The sequence below is a fragment of the Mandrillus leucophaeus genome, unplaced genomic scaffold, assembly GCF_000951045.1.
Source record: "Mandrillus leucophaeus isolate KB7577 unplaced genomic scaffold, Mleu.le_1.0 Scaffold848, whole genome shotgun sequence".
Classification (NCBI taxonomy): domain Eukaryota; kingdom Metazoa; phylum Chordata; class Mammalia; order Primates; family Cercopithecidae; genus Mandrillus; species Mandrillus leucophaeus.
The window spans coordinates 263,374-287,790 of NW_012109230.1; the positions used below are offsets into that span (position 1 = coordinate 263,374).

At 54.9% G+C, this 24,417-nt stretch overlaps 2 protein-coding genes across 5 annotated transcripts in view; one reads left to right on the top strand and one right to left on the bottom strand.

The window, feature by feature from the left end:
* EDC3 (enhancer of mRNA decapping 3) overlaps positions 1-7,478 on the top strand; it is a 61,561-nt gene extending 54,083 nt beyond the window's left edge. For all 3 annotated transcript variants that reach the window (XM_011968527.1, XM_011968526.1, XM_011968528.1), the window contains 2 exons: positions 2,422-2,639; positions 5,095-7,478. In XM_011968527.1, coding sequence (XP_011823917.1) covers positions 2,422-2,639; positions 5,095-5,429 — 553 coding nt within the window. In that variant the 3' untranslated portion in view covers positions 5,430-7,478. The remainder of the gene's footprint in view (positions 1-2,421; positions 2,640-5,094) is intronic.
* A 354-nt stretch (positions 7,479-7,832) lies between these two features.
* The window catches only part of CLK3 (CDC-like kinase 3), a 22,552-nt gene continuing 5,967 nt past the window's right edge, over positions 7,833-24,417 (bottom strand). The window contains exons 1-13 of one of the 2 annotated variants that reach the window (XM_011968529.1): positions 22,164-23,321; positions 18,638-18,789; positions 17,768-17,984; positions 15,777-15,873; positions 15,433-15,499; positions 12,983-13,099; positions 12,033-12,199; positions 10,586-10,680; positions 10,364-10,493; positions 9,985-10,067; positions 9,350-9,429; positions 9,018-9,108; positions 7,833-8,327 (exon numbers count right to left, since the gene is read on the bottom strand). In XM_011968529.1, coding sequence (XP_011823919.1) covers positions 8,151-8,327; positions 9,018-9,108; positions 9,350-9,429; positions 9,985-10,067; positions 10,364-10,493; positions 10,586-10,680; positions 12,033-12,199; positions 12,983-13,099; positions 15,433-15,499; positions 15,777-15,873; positions 17,768-17,984; positions 18,638-18,789; positions 22,164-22,607 — 1,917 coding nt within the window. In that variant the 5' untranslated portion in view covers positions 22,608-23,321 and the 3' untranslated portion in view covers positions 7,833-8,150. Of the gene's footprint in view, positions 8,328-9,017; positions 9,109-9,349; positions 9,430-9,984; positions 10,068-10,363; positions 10,494-10,585; positions 10,681-12,032; positions 12,200-12,982; positions 13,100-15,432; positions 15,500-15,776; positions 15,874-17,767; positions 17,985-18,637; positions 18,790-22,163; positions 23,322-24,417 lie in introns of those variants that run through there. The other variant, XM_011968530.1, reaches the window with a different exon arrangement.

Genomic DNA, 24,417 nt, shown 5'->3' on the forward strand with positions numbered 1-24,417 from the left:
CAAAATTAGAGTTGACAAGTGCCTATTGGCTTTGTCAGTAAAGAGGAGGATGTGGGCAACCTTGTGGGAGACTGGTGTCTGGAGTGGGGAGGTGGCTTCCAAGGAGCAGGGCAGATCTGGGTTCAGTGGGGCAAGGAAAGCCTCTTTTCCCTGAGCAGCACTCACAGATCCAAAGCCTCACATGATAGGATGTTGCTTCCCACAGGGCCTCTTCCCTATTTGCGAAATGGAACCTGGTCCTTGGCTTGTGCTTCCAGCCATGGTGTTTGGGAGTCCTTGCCAGAAAACTGATATTGCAGATAAATCCTGTAGCTCCTCACTCCAGCCTCTTTTCATTCTCTGGGCCTGATAATGTGTTTGGATGGAAGGCATCTCCTGATTCTGAAGTGATCTTGATTCAAGCAGGCTTAGTCCAACCCAGATGTAAGATTTCCATCTCCCTCATCCTATTTGAGTTGGGGGTTGGAGTGTTAGTTTTTCCTTGTCCCTTGATTTAGGCCTGCTTCCTAGCTGTTAGATCTTTGGGCTCTCCTGTGCCAGGGAAGAGCCAGGGAAATGCCTATAGGAAGGGGTAGTGTGAGGTACCCTCTGAAAGAGCATCAGGCCCGTGGGTCGGGTGTCTCCTGCACCTCCTCCCAGAGCCACTGTTGGGGGCACTTTGAGACCATTAAGTGGCTTCCCAGAAACAGTAGTTTTGGGGCAGGAGCTGAATGTCCTTACCAAATCACACTCCTCTCTAGCCAGCTTCTCGGGGCTGGCTGTTCTTGTGCCAGTCTTTTCTCTTAGTGTCTGAACTGTCCAAAGGTCTATCTCCTGTCCTTCGTAGCAGTTGTTGATGTTGAGAAATCAAACCTGTAGTTAGTAATCTTGAAGTTTAATGTATATCAAGTGCCATGCAGTGTTCCACAGTGCTTTCACAGCATAATTTAATGTGGTCCTCATAACTTCGCCTCAAAGCTAAATAATAGCCCTGTGTTTTTGGATGAGAACACTGTGGCTCAGAGAACTGAGGGACTTGCCCACATGATACTGCTGGTACACAGTCCAGCCAGGCCTCTAATCCACACAGGTCCATTTCCAGTGCCCATATACTCTTCGCCTTGCCGCTGGGTGTGTGAATGCTGTGCTCTGCTTCTTTTGATTGAGGGTGGGACAGGTTCTCCCTGAGAGGAAGAACCCTTTTAGGGAACAAAGTGAGTCAGATTCCACAACTCTGCAGCATCCTCTGAAGGGAGCAGTTCTCATCATATTTCCTCTAAATGCAGAAATGGAAAGGCGAATGGTTTGGTGTCTAGAAGGTAGAGTAGATTGTTAAATTCTCCAAAATGTGTCTGGGAATGGGGGCAGTTATGAAGCTCCTCTTAGCTTATTGACAACATCTTGTCATCTTTCTCCCTTTGGGAAACTGGTAAGTGACAATCATTGCTCCGCCACTAGGCAGGGACCTATGGCCCTGCCGTCCATCTCCTCCCTGCCTTGCCGCCCCGTGAGCCAGCTGTGCTGCCTATGAGTTCGGCACAGCTCCGGGGCTAATCCTCTTTATCTCCTTATTTGTGACTTCTCTGAGTCCAGAGGAGTCTGAGCTTTGAATAGCAGAAAACTGGAAGTGACTACTTCATCCAAGGCAGCTGCTAGCATAGGAGGTCAGGTAACCCTTAGCCTGCTGCCTCCTCCATGGTCAGCACTGATTGAGTACCTTCTTTGTGTTAGGTACTGCTAAGTGCTGGGCATCCAATATCCACACAGCATCTTATGAAATAGGTACTGTTAATGCCTGCAGCATTGCTTTCATTAGCTTCAGTAAGCTACTAAGCTCAGTAAAGAGAACTTGGATTGGCAACTGATTGAGGAGAACTGAGGGCTATGGTACTTGCTGTGAGCTTATTAGGGAGTTGAGGAGAGGTAAAGTCATGAGCCAGAGTCATCCCAGCAGAGGTAAGCCTTAAGCTGGATCTCTAAGAAAAGGCGGGTCAGAGTTTGGAATGTGAAAGGCTTTCTGGGCAGGGGCCGTAGTTTCAGCATAAGCAGGAAAGAGCCTTACAAGTGCAGGAGAGAATGAGACCAGCCCTGCTGGAGTGAAGCAGACACGTTGTTGAAGAGCAGAGAAGGCTGCAGAGGAACTACTGAGTGTTCATGGGTCAGCAAAGCAGTGTTCTGGCAACAGCGTTGTGTGGCGCGGGATCTGGGTGAACCACTTAGTGGGAGGACCCAGCAATGACGTGGGGCTGGGGTTTGGGACAACGGGAATGCCACCCTATAGACCTGGCCTGCAGTGGATTTTGTCCCCCTCTGGAGCCTGGGACTTGGTGAGCAGTGGGTAAGAGATCTGAGACCAATAGGTGCTACAGGCAATTGTCTGGTATAGGGTGCAAGGGATTGGCAAGTCTGTAGCTGATACTGCTTCTTCACCTTCTTTTCCAGATTGAATCCCAAAAATGTTCACCAGAGGCCTACAGTGGCTCTACTGTGTGGACCTCATGTGAAGGGGGCTCAGGGTATCAGCTGTGGAAGGCACCTAGCCAACCATGATGTCCAGGTCATCCTTTTCCTGCCCAATTTTGTCAAGATGTTGGAATCTATCACCAACGAGCTGTCGCTCTTCAGCAAGACCCAAGGCCAACAAGTGTCTAGCCTCAAAGGTGAGCACTTATGCAGGGCTGGGCTGAAGGCCTCCTCCCTCCTTAGCAGTTTGATGGTCTCGTCATGCCACCCAGTGGCGACAGGTGGAAAGGCACCATATGTGTAAGGATGGTGCTCTGCCTCTAAGGAGTCTTAGAACAGTAATATACTACTTTCCATCCCCTTACTCTTCTCCCTCTCCCACTACTCAGATGAAAAGCTGGGGACCCATTGGTCCATTCCACAAATATTTGTTGAACAGGCACTCTTCCTGATGCTAGGGATATGGCAACAGATATTTTAAAATCCATTCTTCCATGGAGCTTATATTCTGGTTAGGAGGTACAAACAGTATGTAACATACTCGTGTAGTTGTAGTAAGAGATATGAATAAAAGTAAAGCAGGGAAAGGAGGCATGTTGGAGGACTGGGTAGAGAGTAGGAGACTTGGACATTTCAGGGTCAGGTCATGATGGGCCTTGGGGATGACCACAAGGATTTGGGCTTTTACTCTGGTGAGATGGGCATCATTGAAGGAATAAGTAGGGAAATGATATAATCAAATTTAGGTTCCAGATGATCATTCTGGGTGCTATTTGAGAGTAGACTACACAGAGGAGTACACAGAGGTGTCAGGATGCTGTTGTGATTATGGGAGAGAGAGATTATGGTGGCTAAGACAGAGTGGTAGTGCCAAAGGTGGTGAAGGTAGTTTCTAAATCAGTTTTGGAGATAGAATCCACAGATTGGATGTATGGGGGTGGGAGAAAGAGACTTGGGAATGGCTCCAAGGTTTTTTGCCTCAGTAACTGAGGTGCAATCACTGAGATGGGAAAGCTTGATGGAGAAGATTTGGGGAGGAACAGCAGAAGCTCAGCTTGAGACACCTATTGGATATGCAGGTGGAAATGTTGATAGGGAAGGAGTTATATGAATGTGAAGTGAAAGGATTCAGCCTAGAGTTACAAGCCATAGGGAATATTTAAGCCATGAGGAGCCTGGATATGCTGTCACATAGGAAGAGAGTAGATACAGAAGTTGGAAAACTGAGCTCTTTATTTAGAAGTCAGGGAGTAAAGAGCCTAACCAAGGAGATGGGACTGGAATGGTCAGTGAGGGCGAAAGAAAACCAGGAGAGTATGGTAGCTGAAAGCCAAGTGAAGAAAGGAGCATGTCATCAGCTGTGTCAGCAAGCCACGCTCTAGGTTAAGGTCAAAGGAAGACAGAATCGACCACTGGATTTAGCATCTCTGTGGAGGCTCCTGGTGAGCTTGACGAGTGTAGTCTCAAGTGGAGTGGTAGGGATAGAGTCTGATTGGAATGGGTTTAAATGAGAATGGCAGGGGGAAGAACTGGAGAGAGCAAATATGGCCCAGAGAAAGGACTTCACCAGAGGTCAGATGGTGAGTCAAGGGCAAAGCCTGGACCAGAACCTTTGTCTCCTAAGTCTCAGGCCAGGCTCCTGTGGGCACACAGAAGATAGGATGCCACTCTCACTCTTGAGAGCCTCATCACCCACAGGGACTGCCCCCAACGGCACATTCTAAGCAGGGAAGTTGTGGGTCTCTAGCTAAGAAATGATATTACTCTAGGCTGAGAGCTGGGAAGGGGGCCTGGTGTGGGTTCCCCTTCTTGTAATTTTTAACATGATGCCCCCTTCTAGGCAGTTCTTCCTCTTGCTGCCCAAAGGTTTTCCTATCCCAGCTGCTCCCAGACACAAGTCTGAACAACGATTAAGTTTGGTCTGATTTCTGCTATTCTCAGTTTAACCTCTTAGGCCAGTACAGGATCTATATATACTTGGTGAGACATCCCTTTCTAATACTGTTCCAGAGGCCTGGTTAGAGCAGAGGAGCCTGGGAGAGGTTCTCTCTTAATTCTTAATTAAGGTTGGGCTGAGTGGGGAACCCATTCCTATGAGATAATGAGTACGAGAGAGGACAGGCTTGCTAGAGTAGAATGAGTAGGCCAACCGGAATAGAATAAGCATGCTCTCACCTGCTCACCCTTCTTGGGTCAGCCAGCAGATAGCAATCAATTCCTGTTTTTGCTGGGCCTGAGTGGGGCTTCCCTGTGACAGCCACCTTGACAGTGGACTCTGCCTTCCCAGAGGTCATAAGGTGCCCAGGGCATTAGTTGAATATACAGAGGCGTGCCTGAGAAGGCAAAGGAGGTGAGGGCTTTGTGCCCTGAGAAGCTCTGCACACTGAGCAGGACAGTGGTTCATCCTGAGAATTCCAGGAGGGCAGTGGTCTGCTGGGCTGACATGCAACTTGGTCCCTAGCACTCAGCCCAGCCAGCTTGCAACTCCTAGGGCCTGTGCCCTGGCCCAGCTTTAAGAAGGCCAGCCTTTGGAGAGGCATCGGAGTGGTGTCTGGAAAACAGAGATACCCTTGGGATGACCTGGGCCCTAGTCCCAGCCTGGGCTGCTCTCTGCTTATAGGGATTTTCAGATGGCACTCTTTCCACCTGCAGATCTGCCCACTAGCCCTGTGGACCTGGTCATCAACTGCCTGGATTGCCCTGAGAACGTCTTCCTGCGGGATCAACCCTGGTACAAGGCTGCTGTGGCCTGGGCCAACCAGAACCGGGCACCAGTACTCAGCATAGACCCTCCCGTGCATGAAGTTGAACAGGGCATTGATGCCAAATGGTCACTGGCACTGGGCCTGCCTTTGCCACTGGGGGAACACGCAGGCCGTATCTATTTGTGCGACATTGGCATTCCCCAGCAGGTCTTCCAGGAGGTGGGCATCAACTACCACTCGCCCTTTGGCTGCAAGTTTGTTATCCCACTGCACTCTGCCTAGAGGGTTCCTGCGCAGGCAGGACCCTGCTGTGCCCTGCTGCTCTGATAACGAACGCCTTAAGGATATGAAGCTTCATGGACCTTGTTAAAGTTTTTTCCCTTTTGGGTTTGTTTCTTCTGTGAGAGAACAGAACTTACTTAAAACTGACCTGTCACTTGCTCTTAGCCAGGGAAGTCTTTCCCACTGGGTTCCGGGCTGGGCGGCAGGCTGAGCGTGCAGCAGCTCCAGGCATCTCTACCCTCAGCCCCCTGCACGGCCAGGTGGGCCTTTGTTTACAGCCGTAGGCAGCTCTCTAAGACTGTGTTTCAGGTTTACAGCCACTGGGCCTGGGCACATGCATTGAGGAGTGGGCCAGGTCCTGTTTGGGGGCCTGGACCTGCTCTGTTTCAGAGCTTGTGGCTTTGTGTCTCCCTTGCTTTCCCCATGCAGACAGCCCTTCCTCTGTAGAACCAGCTGCGTGGCAGCTGTCCACCAGAGGGCAGACCTGCACTCTCCATTCATTTCCAGGGCTGTGACAGACCAGGCCTTCCCCTAGCCTCACAAGTTGATTTGGGGGGTTTTGACCCTTACTCCTGAGCTGATCCAAGTTTTATGCTGATTTTTCCAAGGATCTCTCCCTCCTTTTCCCTCCATCACTCAGAAGTAGGGAAGGGGGCGGCATTAGGATGGTGTTACTGTATTGGGATTTTATGTTCTGTCGTCTTCAGCACAGGTAGTATAAGGTTATATTACTGTAGAACCACAGTGCCCATCTTGCCAGCAGTGCCCGCCCCCACCCCCAAAACTGAGCAGGCTGAGCCTTTGCCTAGTCTGGGGCCAGACCCCTCAGATGGGGATATCCCTGGGGGAGCCTGGTGCTGAGCCAGAAGAGGCTTCCTGGTGCTTCTGTCCTAGGCCACCACTCCTCCAGCCCTTTGCCCGCACATACATGCCCCACCTACTCTTTCGTCCCCTCTGCCCTTCCCCTGAAATGGTCCTTTGCAGCTGTCATCCCAGAGCAGGGCACATGGACTCCCCTGCTTGAGCTCCACCCCAGCTCTTAAAACATCTGGGCCTTGAACCCTTTACAGTTGTCCAGTCTAGATGAACAGGCTTGGGGCCAGCACCCTGTCTCAAAGATGGCAAAATGAGGCTAGTTCTGGATGAGCTAGCTGGTGTGGGTTCCAACCATAGGAACACACTGATGCTCAAATCCTAAGGTGCCAAGCCCTAGGCCCTGGAGGCTGGTAGAACAGGATCTATACCTGGAACCCTGGCAGGGATTCCTGCCAAGAACCTGTGTTTAAGCCTGCTTCTTCAGGGCTTCAGGCTGCTTCTGCTGTGTCTGCCCAGACTGGCTGAGCGGGTGGATAGGTGGGCAGAAGGGCTTACTGAGGATTGTGGACACAGGGTAGGCCCTGGTACCATGGGTTTCAGGCTGTTACCACTTTCCTTGTAGGAGCATAGCCAGAAGCAGATGAGCCAGGGTAGAGGGCTGGCCCCTCCTCTCATCTTCCCTTCAGTCTTAAATTGTCTCCAGCAATGGGAAGAGGCCAGGGACTGTAACCCTTGTGCTATGTATTCTCTGAGCCTCTGCTCACTCTCAGGGCCAAGCAGCTCCCAAGCCGGAGCCCTCTCTTGGCCACAATCCGAAGAGCAGTCTAGGTTACAGGCATTTTGGTAGGCAGGTTCTGGCTGCCTGTTAATGCAGTTAGGCCCCCTGATTAGGTACAGTGAGAAATAAGCTACAAGAACCCTGGCCCAGGAGACTGCCCACTCCAGCAAGATCCAGGGATGATAGCCTTGTGGGGCCACTGGGAGTTTGTGCCCAAGCTTCTCCCTCTTCTCTCCCCAGGGGGCACTGGGACTGGTCCTTGCCCTTGCCCTCATCCTTAGCCTGGGCCTTCCCCAGAGGTATTAAGTATGATTCCTCCATCTTCAGTTCTTTTCAGGGGCATCCTGCCCATAGTACCTAGTTCCCAAGGGGCCCCCAGTCACGTGGTGAAACCTAGCACTCGTGCAGCTCTTAGGGAACCAAAAACCAGCACTGAAATAAAGCTGAATGACTGAGTCCTGTGGCGTGTGAATTGCTCTGTAGGCTGTCATGAGGTGCTGCCTGTTCCAGCCTAGGAACCCGCCCCACTTGTCTCCTGCCCTCAGCAGACCATAGTTGTTGGGCACATACAGCCTAAAGTCCCAGCCAGTAATGGGACTGGCAGGCCGCGGAAAATCAGACCCCACCTGGCTAGTCACAGTGGGCTGATTCCGTTACGTTCTCTGGGGCTGAGAGGTACAGGAGCCAGCAGGGTAGAGGTGCCGTCTAGGACTGCTCAGCAGCCTGGGCTCAGGACATCCCCACTTCTGGTCTTACCCCTGCCTAGCTCTTCTGTGCCTGGCCCAGTTCACACTTAGCTCTCCACAAGCTGAACTGCTAAGAAAGACTTTATTAATAAGGTCAGGTAAGGGGAAGGCAAGGAGCCTGGAGATGGACACACTGGTACCAGGGGTTACAAACAGTAAGAAACACTTTATTATAACTTTACAACATATAAATAGCTTGGGTCAAATCTGTGCTTTCTGGCAGCTGGGCACCAAGTCTGCTCCCCTGCAGGCTCCTGCCTTCCTTCACATTGCACTGTTCATTGGGTGGCTCTGGCCTGGGGCCTGGTGGTCGAGGCTGGAGTCAAGGGGCTGGGCGGCCCAGTCCCGCCCTCCATCTCCTCATGCCGTGGCCTGCGCCTGTCATCTGCTTGGGTTGCGGCTGGTGTGGAAGGACCGCTCCTCAGGGGTCAGGCCAGCAAAGAAGGGGTGCAGCAGGGCCTCGGCCAGTGTGATGCGCTGGGCAGGGTCAAATTCTAACATCCTCCTCATCAGGTCAAACAGCTGCACGTGCTCCAGGGAGTCTTGGAGCATATAACTCTGCTCAGGGACACAAGGTGCCTCAGTGTGACGGCAGGATCGTGGGAAGCCACAGCAGGTCCCCTTGCCTCTGGGACGCCTTGCTGGACTGGATCGAGGAGGCAGTGTTGCCTCCTTGGAGGACTCTACTTCCGCCCTCCTGGACAATGAGCAGCTCCTTTCCTTTCATGCCTGTGTTTAACGTTTTGCTCGGAACTTGCCAGGCTACTAGATGTCTTGCTGGATTGATGCCTCTGCCCCCACATGCAAAGTCCTGACAAGTGGGTAGAGATCACCTCTGCGAAATTCACTTGCCCGAGCACCAAATGCAGTTGACACAGACCAAATGCAGTTGGCTTCCTGGCCATGTCTAGGTCTTCCCTCCCCCTCACCTCAGTCCTGCCTAGTCCTTCCCAAAATTTCGTGGAGAGAGAGGGACAGGAAGCAGCAGGGTTTCTGACATCTGGCTCTTCCGGTGTTCCCCAATTACATTCATAGCCACCCTATGGGGAAGGGGTAGGGCCAAGGGCCCCTCTGGGACAGTATGCAAGAAGCCCCACTGCCAGCATCCAGCAGTCTTGGGTGCCGCCTCCCATAGAGCTGGATCGAGGAGGCAGCCTTTAGTGGCCTGGCCTGTCTCTGCTGTATGTCTGCCCAGTGCCTGGGGTCTCTCCTTGGCATGAGTTGAGCTGGGGGTAGCCAGAAACTGACCTTCAGAGGTTTGCAGTTCTCCTTCACATACCGGCCATCAGAGCTGTTCTCATCCCAAACTAGGCCCCCTTTGTAGAAATATTTCTGCTTCCTGAAAATTAAGGGGGTGGAGTCAAGTGTGGGAGTAGAAAGGGGACAAGCCTCTGGTGGGAGGTGGGGAAGAGCAGCTCCCAAGACAGCAGCAGAACCAGGGCAACAGGTTTGCAGGGGCACACAGGGAAGGTTTTTGGGACCGTCCAACAAAGACTCACCACATCCAGTACCCTGCTGACCCACAGCCAAGAAGAGAAAGGCCCCTGTACCAACCCTGAGGGGGCTACTGGGGTCCTTACCTGGTACGGTGGATCATGTGTGATGGGATGGGCCCTAGGATCTTCTCCATCATCACCAGATGCTCTCGGTTTTCGTGGGTCTGTGGAAGATTAGGGACAGTGCAAGGGGGTCAGTCCTAGCTCTGGCCCCTTCAAGGAGAATAAGGAACAAGAAAGATGGGCAAGTGCCCTCACTGCCCCCGGAGATGCAAACCTACCAATGAAGCAGCAGCCCCAGCTTCTCCTGCCAGCCTGTGCTCAGGCTCAGGCTCCTCAGCCCTTGTGGGTGGAGGTAGACTGGGCTGTGGCTGCATTTCCCTCTGGTTAGCTCTTCGCTCCCTGCCCAGAACATGCCCTGTCCCAGCCCATCCTGATGCCTTTATTCATCTGTGCCTTTTATCTAGAAGGTCAGGTCACCTCCTGCCCATCCTCCATCCTCGACGGCCTAGCATAAGACTCCTCTAAGTGTTCTAGCTCCCCTGACTTGTGCACTCCCTTTAGCATATACATCCTTAAGACTCTGAATCTCACATGATGGCTAATGGGAGGAGGAAGACACCTGTCTTCTCATCCAGGTGGGGCTTCCCACCCCAGTGGCCTGCAGCCTATCACAGTAGCAGTGCTCAGGGTAGGGGAGCGATGTGGGGTGGCTGTACCTGGAAGAGTGTGAAGCCCCGGTAGTACTCAAAGAGAATGCAGCCAATGCTCCAGACGTCACAGGGCTGTGCCCAGCCCAGCTCTGAAAGCCAAGATGGGGAGAGGCTGTGAGATCTGGCCCTATGCTTCCAGCCTGGAGGTCACAGGGCAGCCACCACACTGGCTGGCAGGACTCTTGCCCAAATCCCATTACAAGGCCCTCTCAGTAAGGCTGACAGATAAAACCAGGTCAGTCACCTGTGTCTCATGACACTGGCCTCTTGGTCTGAGAAACTCTGCCTGCCCTGGGTGGCAGAGACTGCCAGGCATGCCACTGCCTCTGTTTATACCCTCCCAACAGTCCAGTGTGACGAGGTCACAGGCCATACAGTCACTCACCAAGGATCACCTCAGGTGGGCGATAGTGACGGGTGGCCACAATGGTTGTGTGATGCTCATGGTCAAAGGTGGCACTGCCAAAGTCAGCCACTCGGATGCTGGTGTTCTTCACTGACTTCTCCTCACAGCTCTGAAAAGCAAGGCAGGCCTGCCAGGTCAGGAGTCCACACCAGTGGGTAACCCACCCCTGGAGCAGGGCCTCACCCTTACCCCCATCAATACCTTGTGTTCATTGTAGAGGGTTTCAAACTCAGAATTCACAAACAGGATGTTCTCTGGCTTCAAGTCTGTATGGGTCAGCTGATTCTCATGCAGAACTAAGGGAGCAGGGAAAGAAGGGGAAGTGGGCAAATGAGAAGCTGGCTCTCCTGCCAGCGCTAGGCCAGACCCCTCCTCCAATGCCAGCAACTGCCAGAGCTCCTCACACCCCCACCTCAGCAGGGAGCTGGACTGCAGCCTGCCTCTGTGCTGGCCTCTCTCTCAAGAGTTCTCTGTACTTGAGGCCTTGGAGGGTTCTGATACTTTAGCAGGGGGGTGGGAAAGAAATTTGCCATTTGAAAAACCTCCCTCCACCTCTCCTCTGCAGAGACCAGGCCTCCTCACCTGTCTCTCACCAAAGCTACAGCAACAGCCTTGAGTTGGTTCCCTCTTCCCTGCACCAGCTACATAATTTGCAGGGCCCTTTGCAAAATGAAAATGCAGGTCCCCTGTTCAAGTTACTAAGAATCAAGCACAGGGTCCTGTGTGACTGAGTGCATAGGTTGCATACCCAGGAAGCCAGCCCCGCCTCTCATCGCTAGTCATGAGCAGGGAAGCCTTTCCCGTCCAGCCCCTTCTGACAGTGGCTTCCTGCTTGTAGTCACTTTTCAGCTCAAGGCTCCCATCTGGCACTCAAGACCCTCACAACTGTGTGGCCCACGACTCCCCAATGATAGCCTATTCCACTGGAGCCAATTCTCAGCCCATAACAGGCTCCGGGCCTCACCAAGCTGTTCCCCTTGCTTGGAAACCTTGTCCCTGTCCCATCTTGCAAATTCTGTGGGAGGAGGAAGACACCCGTCTTCTCATCCATGTGGGGCTTCCCACCCCAGTGGCCTGCAGCCTATCACGAAGTAGCAGTGCTCAGGGTAGGGGAGCGATGCAGGGTTACCTTGAGCTATTCTATATTCTAGCTCAAGGTCTACCAACTTCACCAAGGAGCCTTACTGTACTGCTGCAACCACTGCAAATCCTACAGTGCTGAGCCCTGGCACCATCAAATGCTTTTCAAGGCTGGCAGGGAGATGACAAGTCAGGGTTGCACAGAGGGTCTCCATGTGGGCAGGACCTGTGGCCCTGTCAGGTCAGGCTTCTACCTTTTTACCCCATGCATGAAGCAGGGAGGTGGGGTTGGTGGTTAGGCCAATTCTGGAGCAGTTCTTTTCTGTTTTCTTCCTGAGTGCCTGGGGGTAGAGAGGCTGGTCCAGCGGTCCCTGGAGGGAGCCCTAACCTTTCCATCCTCACACTGAGATTCCCACCTGAAGACAGGCCTTTCTGCCAAAGGGGATCTGGTGTCCCTCAGGCCCAGGAGAATGGTTAGTAACGTGCTGGAATGAATGGGGACAAGTAACCAGATGACTTGGCTGTAGGCATGTGGCTGCCCATGCTTCTTTTGAGGGTGGACACTTACATCTAAGGGCGTGGCAGAGCTGGTAGGCCATGTGCCGGACATGTGGTAGGGGGTAAGGCTGGAAGTTATTCTCCTTCAGGAACTCAAAGGTGTTCTTGCCCAGGAGCTCAAAGGCGATGCACATGTGACCATGGAAGTTGAACCAGTCAGACATCAAGACGCACAGGCTGGAGGAGGAGGATGGGCAGGGCTCAGGCTGTGTGCTGGGGGCCTGCCTCACCCCCTCTCTCAGATGAAGACAGTTCCCAACTCTCTCCTAGGCCACCGGGTCACACACCAGAACGCAGATACACACAATGCAAGAGAACCACAGCAAGAGCACTTCTCCCCACCAGCCATCACCCAATCCCCAGATGAGCTCTGGGCAAGGATTAAGCTTCCTGCAGTGGGTAGGGGAGATGTCCAGAGTTCTGGTCCAAGCCCTCCAAGCTTCCCTACTTATGATGTGGGAGAAGCCCTGCCTCAGAGTTGCTGAGGGAGACATGGAAAGTGCTAGTGCACTCTGCAGGATTGGTGCTGCTTTTCTTGACCTGCCCACTCTGCTGAGCTTCGTGAGGGTGTGCTGGATTCACCCATCTGCCCAGGCTCAGCACAGTGTGTGAAGGAGAGTGCTCAGTGTGTTTGCCACAGAAAGGCCCTCCTTTGGGTATCTCCTACTATGTGAAAGCCCCAAACGGCTTCATGTTTTTATCTTGTCTTACCCCAAACATAACCCAGTGAGCTCCCCAATTCACAAATGCAGGCCTGGGAGGCCTGCCTCGGGCCACAGAGCCAGCTGAGGTGGAGCCTGGACTGCAGTCTAAAGGCTTCCAGCAAGACCTTTGCCACACTCCCCTGGCTCTGAGTGTGGGGAGAAGGCACAGTGCAGATGGGTGAAGGGACACTACTAAGCCCCTGGGGGTCCAGCAGCCCCACTGAAGGCTTCCCTCCCACTCCTTGCAGACACTCACAACTTGTTTTCTTTGTCCTTCTCCTTGATTTTTTTGAGCACGTTGATTTCTAGCCGGGCAGCCTCCCGGTACTTGCCCACATTGCGGATGATCTTCAGGGCAACCTGAGACTTCCCTCTGGTACCCGGGAAGGAAACAGAGGTTCTCATCAGCAGCTGCCCAGTCCTTCCCCCACCCACCACCCCAATCCAGCAACTCCCAACAAACACTGCTCCAGAGCAGCCTGCACTGAAGAAAGCAGATACTGGATGCCCAGCCTGCCCCATGCAACACCAGACCTTTGCCCACCCAACAGCAAGCTCCCTGACATCTGTGAGTTAATGTCCTTGGCATCCATGCCAGCCTTAGGCTTTTATGTTCTCGGCCACTGCCAGCTCCCAAAGGAGTGTGGGAGAGTAGAGGCCAATCCTGCTTACCCAGCGCCAGCCCAAGAGCTCACATAGTGACCTAACCTATAGGCCAGGCAGCCCCAATCCTGGCCAGGCTATCCCACCCAGAGCCCTCCTGCAGCACCTCTTGACCTTCCTGAGCTTGTCTGCAAGTCTGAGCCAACAGGGATGGGGGTGCCAGGATCGAGTAAAGATCTGGCAAGAGGTAGGGGTACCAGCAAGGGTACCTCTCACTGTGGGGTCCAGGGCCACTCCTTTTACCGCCGCACCTACCTGCCACAGCGTTTATCAGTGACCACAAAATGCCAGGAACCCTTCTTAAGTGTCCAGAGAAGATTTTAACAGTCCCTGCTCTGTGCTTCCCACCCCCAACCCCACCCCAGGAGGCCATCTGCAGGGAGCCAGCAGAGAAGGAAACCTGCTGAGGTCTGGCTGCCAGGCCCTGTCAGGAAAGGACCGCTAGAATTCAGATGTCCAGTGGGGAACTTGAGTGAGACAGCCCTAGCCTGGAAGGGCATGTCTGAGGCCTCAGGGAGGCTGACGGTGGTGCCTAAGGCTCACAGGCCCAGGGTAAAGGGATCGTCTAGAGAATCCCCTGCTTTTCTTTCCCTATCCTATTTTCCCAGATTCTCAGGGGAAAGGTCATGCACTCCGGCCTCCTCCTGAAACAGGGTCCCTCCGTGGCATCCCAGTCCTCAGCACAGGGAGCTCATCACTTCCAAGGCAGCCCTGCCAGAGTTGCATGGCTCTTACAATAAGACCCTGCCTTTCACTGAGCTGAATTCTGCCTCCGCATGACAACCCCCACTGGCCCTGGCTCCCTTTGAGTCCTTTGAGTGAAAGTAAAGGTTCCCCGGACCCTCCACCTGCCCCCTAGTAACTCCAGAGGCTCATTTTCCCTCCAGCTCCTCAGAGAGGAGCAGCCCAGACCACCTACTTGAGTCTGCCATGTCTCCACCTGGCCATGGTATAGTTGTGCATATCCCTCCACCCACTGGTCCCAACCCTAACCTCTTGGGCCGCACTGAGTCATACAGGCATTTGCATGGAAACTTGGAGCAAATGGAAACTTCCTCTCAGTCTACCTTGTGGCCACAGGGAAGGCTGGATGCCTGGGTCTGAATGACCTGAGTACCCCATTTAATGTAGGAGCACTACAGCGCAGTGGTGGCCAACTCTGCCGTTAACTGGAGTATGACGCAGGCAAACCCTGAGTATGTTTATTCATCTCTGCAACAGCGAGAAGGCCACATACGGGTGGCACGCGGCTCCAATGAGGACACGAGCACTTTGTAGCTGAAGTGCCAAACCAACTAGAGAGCCTACAGCAGGGAGGCAACTGACTCCCTGGAGGTGGCCTCCCCAACCCAGACCTATATGAGAGGAAGCAAATGTTCTAGTCTTGTGGAATGGTGAAGGAACAAAACCACTGCACTGTTGGGCTTGGGAGAGAGTGAGGTGCAGCATGACACACATAGGTATACCCCACTCTCCTGGGCACACTCAGCAGAGACCGCACACTACCCTAGCCACACTGAAGAAGGCAGCGGCCTGCTTGGTGAGAAAGCCCAGGGTCATGTTTCTCTCGACTAAGATCTGCACAGCCTCAAAGGCAGACCCTCAGGGGATGGGACTTATGCCCTTAGGGCTGGGCTTGGTGGTACTCCTAGCCCCTTGCCAGGCCAAGAACCTAAAAGTTATCACAGCTCCAAGCCATAGGGGAGCTATAGAGGCAGCTCCAAGCCATAGGGGAGCTGGGGCCTTGGCCTTGTTCTGATATCCACCACTACAGTCCTGGAGAAGTAGAGAGATTAGAGCAGAACCTTTCACTGAGCAACAATTCTTGGGCAGTGTTGCCACATACCTGCAGGACCCAAGAATTTCTCCCTTATTACAGGGGATCAGCAAAACCCCAACATGGACAGGTCAGAACCCTACTTTGATGCCACCCTTCAAAAAGAAAAAAGTTAAGCTCTGATAGCTGCCACCCTCAAGAACTCAGGCCAGCTCTTCCCAGGAAGATCACATCCAGAGCCAGCTGTACTGCCCCAGCTCGCTCACCTGGCATGGTCCAAGCACTCCACCACCTTGCCAAAGGTGCCTTCACCCAGGTTCCCCACAATCTCATCTAGGAGAGAAAAGAAATTGGGCATGAGAATCTGGAGGGCAGGGAGTTGGCAGCTCCTGCAAGTTCACAGCATTCAAATTCTCAAAAACAAAAAAGGTTTCTCTCTCACTGCTACACTCTTTAAAATGGAAGTTGCTAGTGTCTGTGTCATTCAGGCAATTACTGGTGGCCCCGCTAAGGCACCACGCGCACTAGAGGCCCCTCCAGGCAGGAGAGGTCTCATCTAACAAGGGGGGTAGAAAGTAGAGAGGTAAAGTTTTACGAAAGGTGGCTGTACATCGCTCTTGGAGCCAATCGCCGATCCGGCACACCAGGTGACCCTCCTTGTCATCTTCCACACTCCGGCTGCTGCGCTTACTGCTCTGTTGGCTTCTCTGCATGCACCGCCCCCCGAAACGCCATCCGACCAATCGCATGGTAGGCGGTTCCGATTGACAGATTGAGGTGTCAGTCAAAGGCAGAGGTGGAGACGGTGAGGAGCCGGTGGGTTGGTTGGTTGGATTTTCCAGATCCCAGCATTTCATAAGGCACACAGCATATATAACGATAGGGATATTGCAAGGGACACGTCAAGACACAAACTGACTTCAAAAACAGAAAAGTAAAAACAGCTACAGGTATGTAAAGAAAACTCGGACATTATCTGTAAGAGGAGCGCCACAAACGCTCAGGAAGACGACCTGCCTCTGCTGCTGAGGGCCACGCTGTGAGGAGAGCCATCGCCCCGACTCCCTCCTCCTCCTCCTCCGAGTCTCTCCCTCCCAGGCCCTCCCATGTGGCTTTGGCCAGAGCGGAAGATGCAGTGAGAACGGTGGCGCAAGAAGGCAGCTGGCCCCGCCTGGGTCCAACCATCCAGACTGGTCAGCGGCTGCTCCGGCTTCAGCTGCAGAATGCCCAGCCTGTCCTTGCCTGCCTCTGTTCGCCCACGCAGACTTGCACATGCCTGACAGCTGCCACTCAGAGCCAAGCTGCTACCTGCCTCCAGACGGCATCCTTGGCCAGACTTCACCATCACTACCAGAAACAGCCTTCTGTCAGCAGCCCTCCTGCCACCAGCCTCAAGCAGGAAAGCAGCCTTGGATCCTCTGGGCCGGTCAACTGCAAGGCTTCCTACCACAATGGCCCACACAGGCCCCATGCCAGCTCCTGCCCTGGCCTTGGCACCTGTGCTGCTCACAATCTAGGCCCATCCCAAGCCTCACGACGCTCGATAAGAGGGCACCAAACAGAGAAGCAGAGCCAGACCTGCACTGCCATCCTGTGGCAGCATGTGGCAGTGTGCAAAGAGGCCAAAGGGCCATGCTGCAATCGCCCGCACAGTCAACCCTCAACCTGTGGCCACTCAAAGAAGTCACAGAAAGAGCTGGGCAGAGAAGACGCCTGGCCTCTCCACCGCTCCTCAGGGGCCTCAAGGCCGGCAGGGGGGAGGCAGGAAAGAGGGATGGGGGAGAAGAGAAGACCGCACGTAACCTCGGAAATACACAACTGGCTTTCCTTCCCCAGGGAACTGAGCGCAGTGAGGGCTCCAGAGACCTTACAACCCTCCGTGCTAGGAATACTGGCCAGGCCCCGCTCTGGGCATGTGGCCTGCAACTGGACAAGGCCTGGGGCAGCAGCCTTTCCACCATTTCTTCACATGCCCCATCACACAGGCACCTGCCCCTCCTCACCGCGACTGCCCCTCGTAAAGAGGCTCGGCTGGAGAGGGCCTGGCTGGAGATTAGAAGGGAAGTTCCCAGTCTGAGCTGGCTGACAGGCAAATCCTCCCGTCCTGTGAGGCACTCCAGACTGGGGGCCTTTGGGAAGGGGTATGCAGATGAGACGCAGAGGTGGATGCAGTCCACATCAGAGCACTCAGTTACACGAGGAGGCAGTCTCTGGGTGGGAAAGACCAAGCCATATAGCTGCAGACCACCATACCAGCCACTCTACTAGGATCCTTAAGAAGTGTCCTAAGAAGTGTCCCCAGTCACTTGCACCACGTGGTCTGTGTCTAGAGCACTGTGTAGACATAGACAGGCCAGAGGCCAGCCAGCATCGGAGCCAGAGTTCCTATAGTTGCCACTGGAAGGGGCCAAAAGACACAGGGGTCAGGACCCTGTGATCAGCCCTGCACCTGGACCAGACAACACATACACACACACATGCACGCACACCAGTGCACGTGCACAGGGCTGGCAGTACTCACCCGGACCAGCCAGCCTGAGAGAAGGCTAGGAAGAGATGAGGCCTTTAAGCCCCAGCCAGCACACTCTGGCTACCACTCACCGAGGAGGCGCTGCTACAAGACCTGGTGCGGCGTTTGTGGCAGTGGTGGGCGTGCTTGCGAGTCCGGTATGGCCCCCTCTCCCGCGATCGCCGACGATGACGAGAACGTGAAGATCCGTAGTAGTCCTCTCCAAAGGATGGGCTCCGCTCTTCACACCGGTATGTATCGCTGTCACGGCGCTCCCGGTACCTCCTCTGGTAGGGCAGGCGGTCATGGCTGCCAAAAGGGGGATGGGGATGCTGGTCAGCTGTGTCCTTGCTGTTAGCAGGCAAGAGACCTGTGGTAGGGCCACTGTAAAGGGCTGAAGGGGGACAGCCTGTGCTAAAAGCATCCAGACTGGTGGGAAATGGCTGAGAGGGGAGGGTGCAAAGGTACTAAGCCTGCCCTCCAGAGCCCTGTCCAACAGCAGCATCCTCCAGCCATAGGAGGAGGGGTACAGGGAAAGGGGAGTATGGTAGAGGGCCTCCAAGGGTTCTACACCCTCCAGAGTTCCCTGTGGCCTGCTGCAACTCTTAAGTTTGGCCTGGGGGCTGAGATAGGCCCAGGGAATAACCTTTCCAGGGGTGAGGTTATGTTCCTAATCCTCACCGAGGAAGGCTTAGGAGGTTAAGCAGGAAAGTTGCCAGCCTAGAAAATGGGGGAATGTGTAGAAAAGGCACTCCAAAACAGAGAAAGACTGGGCGACAAGGAAGGCAGCTACTGCTGAGGCCAAGGCATGCAGGTGAGGTTAGTGGAGGAGCCCAAACAGGACAGGGCAGGGATCCAAGGACAGCTGGGTGGGGATGGAGTCATCTCAAGGAGTCTGGAGTTGCCACAGCTGAGCCCAGCTGACAGAAGGAGCCTTTCCCTCCTATCTAGTTTCCTCTCACCTTCTGGACCGAGATCTCCGTGGGGGAGGCTCCCTTCGGGACGGGTATCGCAGTCTCCCTTCATGTTCCCGACTGTAGGACCTCCTCCTCTTCCATCGGTAGCTCAGGTACGGGTCTGGTTCAGGGGAGCGGTATCGCTTACAGTGATGCATCTAGACCACGAGGAACAGAAAGCCCTGCTAAATACACAGCCAGCCACCTCCAGCCATGGGGCTGCCTGGGGCTTCCCGGTTGCTCCTGAAGAGGCCCATTGTTCTGTTTGGAGGTGGCCCCTCCCAGAGGTTTATGAAGCAAGAAGAACTCTGAGGTCACACTGGTCAAACAGCAGACAATGGGAAACAACCTTCTCTGCCAGTGAACAAACAAACAGCTGCCTCCCAGCAGAGCATCACTGGCCTGGTGGCCTGAGTGCTCAGGGAACTGGGTGAGCCAGGGCCAGGGACTGAGGCAGGAACCCTGGGACGGTGAACACTACCGCAGGGAGATCAAAGGCAGGAGAAACGGGAGCCTCCTGCACTCCATTCCCTCCCGCCTGGGGAGTCCCGTGAAGTGAATGCTCTATAAAGCCAGAGGCCAGGTAAAGGGCTGTTGGCATGGAGCCAACACACGGAAGGCGAGGGCTCAAAGACCTCAAGTTTGAGAAGCTGAACGCTGTCTGGCTGAGGCCCTGAACTGGACCCCATTCAAGGAAGTAAGGACCACAAGTGAGCATGAGGAGCCACAACAGAGACAAGAAGAGCAGCCCTTGGAGAAAGAGGCACACAGGCCTCAGGAACATTCCATAGCCCTCCTGAGGGTCTACCCAAGGAGACGTGGACCCAGGGGGTCTGTCCAGCCCCTGCTGGCTCATCCTGGGTCTCAGCACTGGGTAGGATGCCAAGGTCCTCAGAGTATCCAACTTTCTTGCCAGAGGCCCATTTAGTACCCTTTTACACCACCACAGTGCCCTGCCAGGTGCCTTGCCTTTATCCTACAGTACCATTACTGTCCCTTCTTCTAGCTCTCCGGCTCTAGTATCCTACCCTACACCTATCTCAGAATAGCCAGAGGGTTAGTCGTCTGGCAGGTAAAAGAGCCTTGCCTCACTATCCCTGTTCAGTGAGGACTTATATCCACCACATGAAATTGCCAGGCTGGATCCGCCACCAGCGGAGAAAGCTGGCTATGTGAGGCCAGCAACCTGCTCCACCCATACATGAACCCGACTGCCTCCATGGAGCCAGTCTTCTTCCCAACACTCACACTTGGCCACAGCCAACCTCCAGTCATGGTCAGTCCTGAGCTTGCCTGGCCAAGCACATTTTGTACAAACCCACTGAGGCTGCCCCATCTCATCAGCAGGGTCCGTCAAGAGAAGATCAGCATAGAACAGCTCCCCATGCATGAGCAGGACAGTGAGGCCTATGTGACCACACCCCTGGGAGCCTCTCTGTGTCCCTAAGAAAGCCCTCCACCTCCCCACTAACATGTCTTCCCCCATTTACCTGGGAAGTCTTTGGAGATAAACATTTTGTAAAATCACCTCCCCAGAAGCTTAGATTTGTTGTTTTGGTAATCAGTTGACTAATGTTTCACTGTTTTCCTGCAATTACTCTGGGTCAGGTGCCCAAGTTATGGAATGAAAGCAGTAACTCACATCCGACTAATTGACCCAGAAGATGCTCCACTGGCCAGGGCACATATCATGCCATAAGGCAAGTATGATCCTGCCCATCCTCACTGGGCAGACAAACACCAGAACTGGAGGACATGGTCACAGTCACACCAGGTCAAAGACTTCCCTCCTGGGACCTAGAAGATTCTTATGTCCATACATATTCACATCAATGGAGAGCACAATTTCAGAGTCTTATAGATGTCCATCTGAATCATGGCATGCTACTTCTAGCTGTGTGCCTTTGAACAAATTATTACACTACTCTGACCATGAGCTTCCTCTTGCATCAAGGGAATAGTAATCTCTTACAAGGTTCTATGAGGATAAAATATGTCTGTCCTGTAAGTGAAATGCCTAGCACAGCTTTGTGCCCACAGAGGTACTAGTGGCAGCTTTTCATGAATCATTTAAAAGTTCCAGGTAACACTTCAGGGGTGTGTTAAATGTCTTACAGACATTTTATAAGTCCCTTCCAAGGAAACTGGGAGGAGAGAGCTCTGGCAGAAAACTCTAAATCCTAGTGCTGTCACATACCAGCTTCATGACCTTAGACAAGGCACTCTAGGCCTTGGTTAGCATGCCTGGAAAACGGAGATAACATTTCCCAGCCTGGCAAAAGAGCTGAGAAGTATGAGAGTTATAAGGTACCGCACACAAAGCAGTAATAAAGAGTATCCTTCCTTTAACACATTCTAGGCAAGTAAAATATTAGAAATAGCAGATATCATCCTCCCAGCCAGGGCTCTAGGGCCTATTTCTCAATTATTTCTGATTCTCTAAAACCTCAGCAAACAGCTTGTTTAAAAAGCAGCTAAAGGCCACAATTATGCTTTGGGAAGCTCTGCTCTGCACAATAAGGAAAATGGTGATGTGAAGGAAACCAAGCCAGGGATGTCAACTTTGAGTACAGGCCTTGTCGGCTTCTCATTTGCTGTTCCTGGCCAGAGAACTGGGCTGACTAGAAGTGCAGCCAGCCAGGTCAGCGGCTGCCCTCCCAGATTCCAGCCACCCCAGCACCCATGGTTATTTTTGGCTGGCACTGCCCTACCACTGCAACCTCAAACCTGCCACCTAGCAAGCCTCCACCACCAACGGGTGAAACGCTTCTTCTTTTCAAGGACATCAAGGAGGGAAGCTGGAAGGCCGCCAACTCCGCCTCTGCTGGGGGCCTGGTTCAGGCAATTTCCACCCCAGCTCCACATCAGGGCACCCACACCCGGAACTAAAGCTAGAGACTCCCGGCAGGACGGAGGAGCAGCCAGGGGATTTGTACTGTCAGCTTGGCCTAGCCCATCCCCCGGGCTGGAGCGGCTCCATCACCACAACAAAACACACAAGGGGGCCTGCGCTATAGTTCGCGTCCCTTCCTGCCGCGCCAGGTCCCAAGGGTCTCAGAGTCCCCTCTCCTGTAACCGCCACCAGTGGCGCCGAGGGGAAACCTAGGGGCAGAGGCAAAGCCGAACTGGGCCAGAATCAAACTCCAGGCCGCCAAGGGAGGAGTCGTCTGTGGACCAAGTCTGAAGCCAGGGGTAGGGGAGGTGTCTGAAGGGTCTCTGGCTATTCCACGTCGGACCCGACCCCATTCCGCGGGCAGGCACAAAGCCTAAACTGGACTCCTGAGCGGCCCCAGAGACCGTTCAGGCTCCGCCTTCAACACCGCGGAATCGAGGTCAGGGTCTGCAGTGACCGCCCTCCGGGGCAGAAGCAGCGGGTCAGGGGTGAGAGGTCGAGGCCGCGGCCCGAGGTGGGCCGAAGAGGAGAAAGAAAGGGAGTAAGCCGAGACCGAATGGCACCAGCGCGCCTGCCCCGCCGACTCACCCCCGGCCGCCGCCACCGCTGTCGCCGCCGCGGGCCCCAGCCCACACTTACCGTCTCCCAGGCTCCGGCTGCAGCTAGGCCCCACTCCCCGCTCCGAGCGCTTCTTCCGCTTCCGGCTGCGACCTCCGCCCGTGACGGCCCCGCCCCCTCGCGTGACGCAGGCGTCGCGAGCCCCGGCTCGACCCGGCTCGGAGGCCTGGCCGCTCTAGCCCCCGACTCGAAGGCTCCGGGACACCAGCCCTCTCCGCTCCGGTGGGCGCCGCGGCCTCGGAGACTAGTTCCGGGAGGGTCGAGGGGACCGGCCCGGCCCGGCCCGCCTCCCGCCGTGTCGCGGCGCACGTAGGTTCCCCGACCTGACAGGTGCGCGGCCCGGGCTGGCTGGGCTCTCAGAGCCGAGACGTGGGGCCCTGACCCGGCCGCGGGGCTGGGCCCGCTCCGTCGCCCCGACCCCGCGTGGTCCGCCAACTCCCTTCTGCGCGCGGAGAGGACGGGCATTGTTCTCGGGGCCCCGGAGAGCGCGAGAGCGGCCTGAGGTCTGTGCGCTGGGGCTCGGGAAGGCGGACGCGACTCCGCTTGCGCGAAACGAGCGAACGACACATTGTCTTGGTGTGTGCGGGTTTTTCGAAAGCCGTGGTGGGGCTCCCAGCTAGCCAGTGCGTGCGGGGCAGTTGCTGGGAAGACACCCTAGAGCTACTCTGGCGGGGCCTGTCGGTGGGGCCGGGGTCTGGCGGGGAGGAGATCCCCTCTCCTTGAGCCCCCTCGGGTGGAGCAGCTTCCTGCCAGCCTGCGTGGCCTCTCCGTTAAGACTCCCCCGCCAGACAAAACCCCCGCCAGCCGCATCTCCGGGCCACTGGACAGCCCCGTTTTGCAGAGGCCTCGAGCGTGAGGTCACCAAAATCCCTGACACCTAGTGTCCCGCGCCAGGTCGGGCAGGATTACGAGGCCCCACTTTGCAGATGAGAAAACTGAGGTGGGGCTCTTTTAAGAGACCTCACTGTGAGCGTGCGCGTCCCTCCCGGTCTGGGAGTGGCGTCCCCGGCCTCGCGAGCGTCCTGCAGCGGAGCGACAGGGCGTGGCGCCTAATTGTCCCCACGCCACGCGAGGGCTAGAAACCCTCAGTCGGGGCGGACCATCCCTCCAGGCACCGCCACCTCTTCGGGACCGCTCCGTGGGGGCGCCAAGGGTTTCCCCACCACCGTGGGGCTCCCCACCGGCCGGCCAGCCGCTGGCCAGCCGCTGCCCAGCCCATACCCACTCCCCCGCGGGGCTGGGCCCGCCCCTGACGTGGGACGCTGTCGCAGGGGGGCCCCCCTTCCAAGCTGCGACGGTGCTTCAAGTCCTTCGCCAGCGGCTCTCCCTGAAACGGGGGATCTCACAGCATGATTTGTAGGTGTGTTTAGTATCCCCCAAATCTCTGCCAGCTCCACCACGGCTACCGGAAGTAAACAATAGACGCTAATTCAAAACTAGGTCCCCTTCCAAAAAATTACAAAAATTAGCCGGACTTGGTGGCGCGTGCCTGTAGTTCCAGCCCCTTGCAGCGGACTGAAGCAGGAGGATCCCTTGATCTCAGGGGGTTGAGATTGCAATGAGCTGTGATCACACCACCGCACTCCAGCCTGGGCGACAGAGCGAGACCCTGTCTCAAAAAACAATAAAAAAAATCTGCCAGGCGCGGTTGTTCACGCCTGTAATCCCAGTACTTTGGGAGGCTGAAGTGGATGGATCACCTGAGGTCAGGAGTTCGAGACCAGCCCGGCCAACATGGCGAAACCCCATTTCTGCTAAAAATACAAAAATTAGCTGGACGTGGTGGCACGCGCCTGTAGTCCCAGCTGCTGGGGAGGCTGAGGTGGGAGAATCACTTGAACGGGGGGGGGGAGGGCAGAGATTGCAGTGAGCCAAGATCAGGCCACTTCACTTCACTGCGGCCTGGGCAAAACAGCGAAACTCCATCTCAAAAAAGAAAGTCAGGAGCCGCTTCGGTGTACAGTGGGTGACCCAGATCCGCTGCTGAGGTCCTGCCCCATAAGGTCCTACCTCAAAAGCTGAAGATTTTGAAAAATCCCAGGCTGTCTGAGATGCCATTCCTGCCTGGTCCCCATGGCCTCAGTCACACTAGCCAGGTTCCATCCCAGGGTTTCATCAGCTCAGATGAGGTGGGAGGCCTCTGTGGTGTCTCCTCCTCCCACCACTTAGTGTTGCCTGAGTTTCCATGGCTCCAGGATACCAGCCCTGAGGAATGGATGTTCTCAGAGAAGCTCCTGTCCCCAGCCCTGCCCTGAGCTCCAGGCTCTGATGGGGT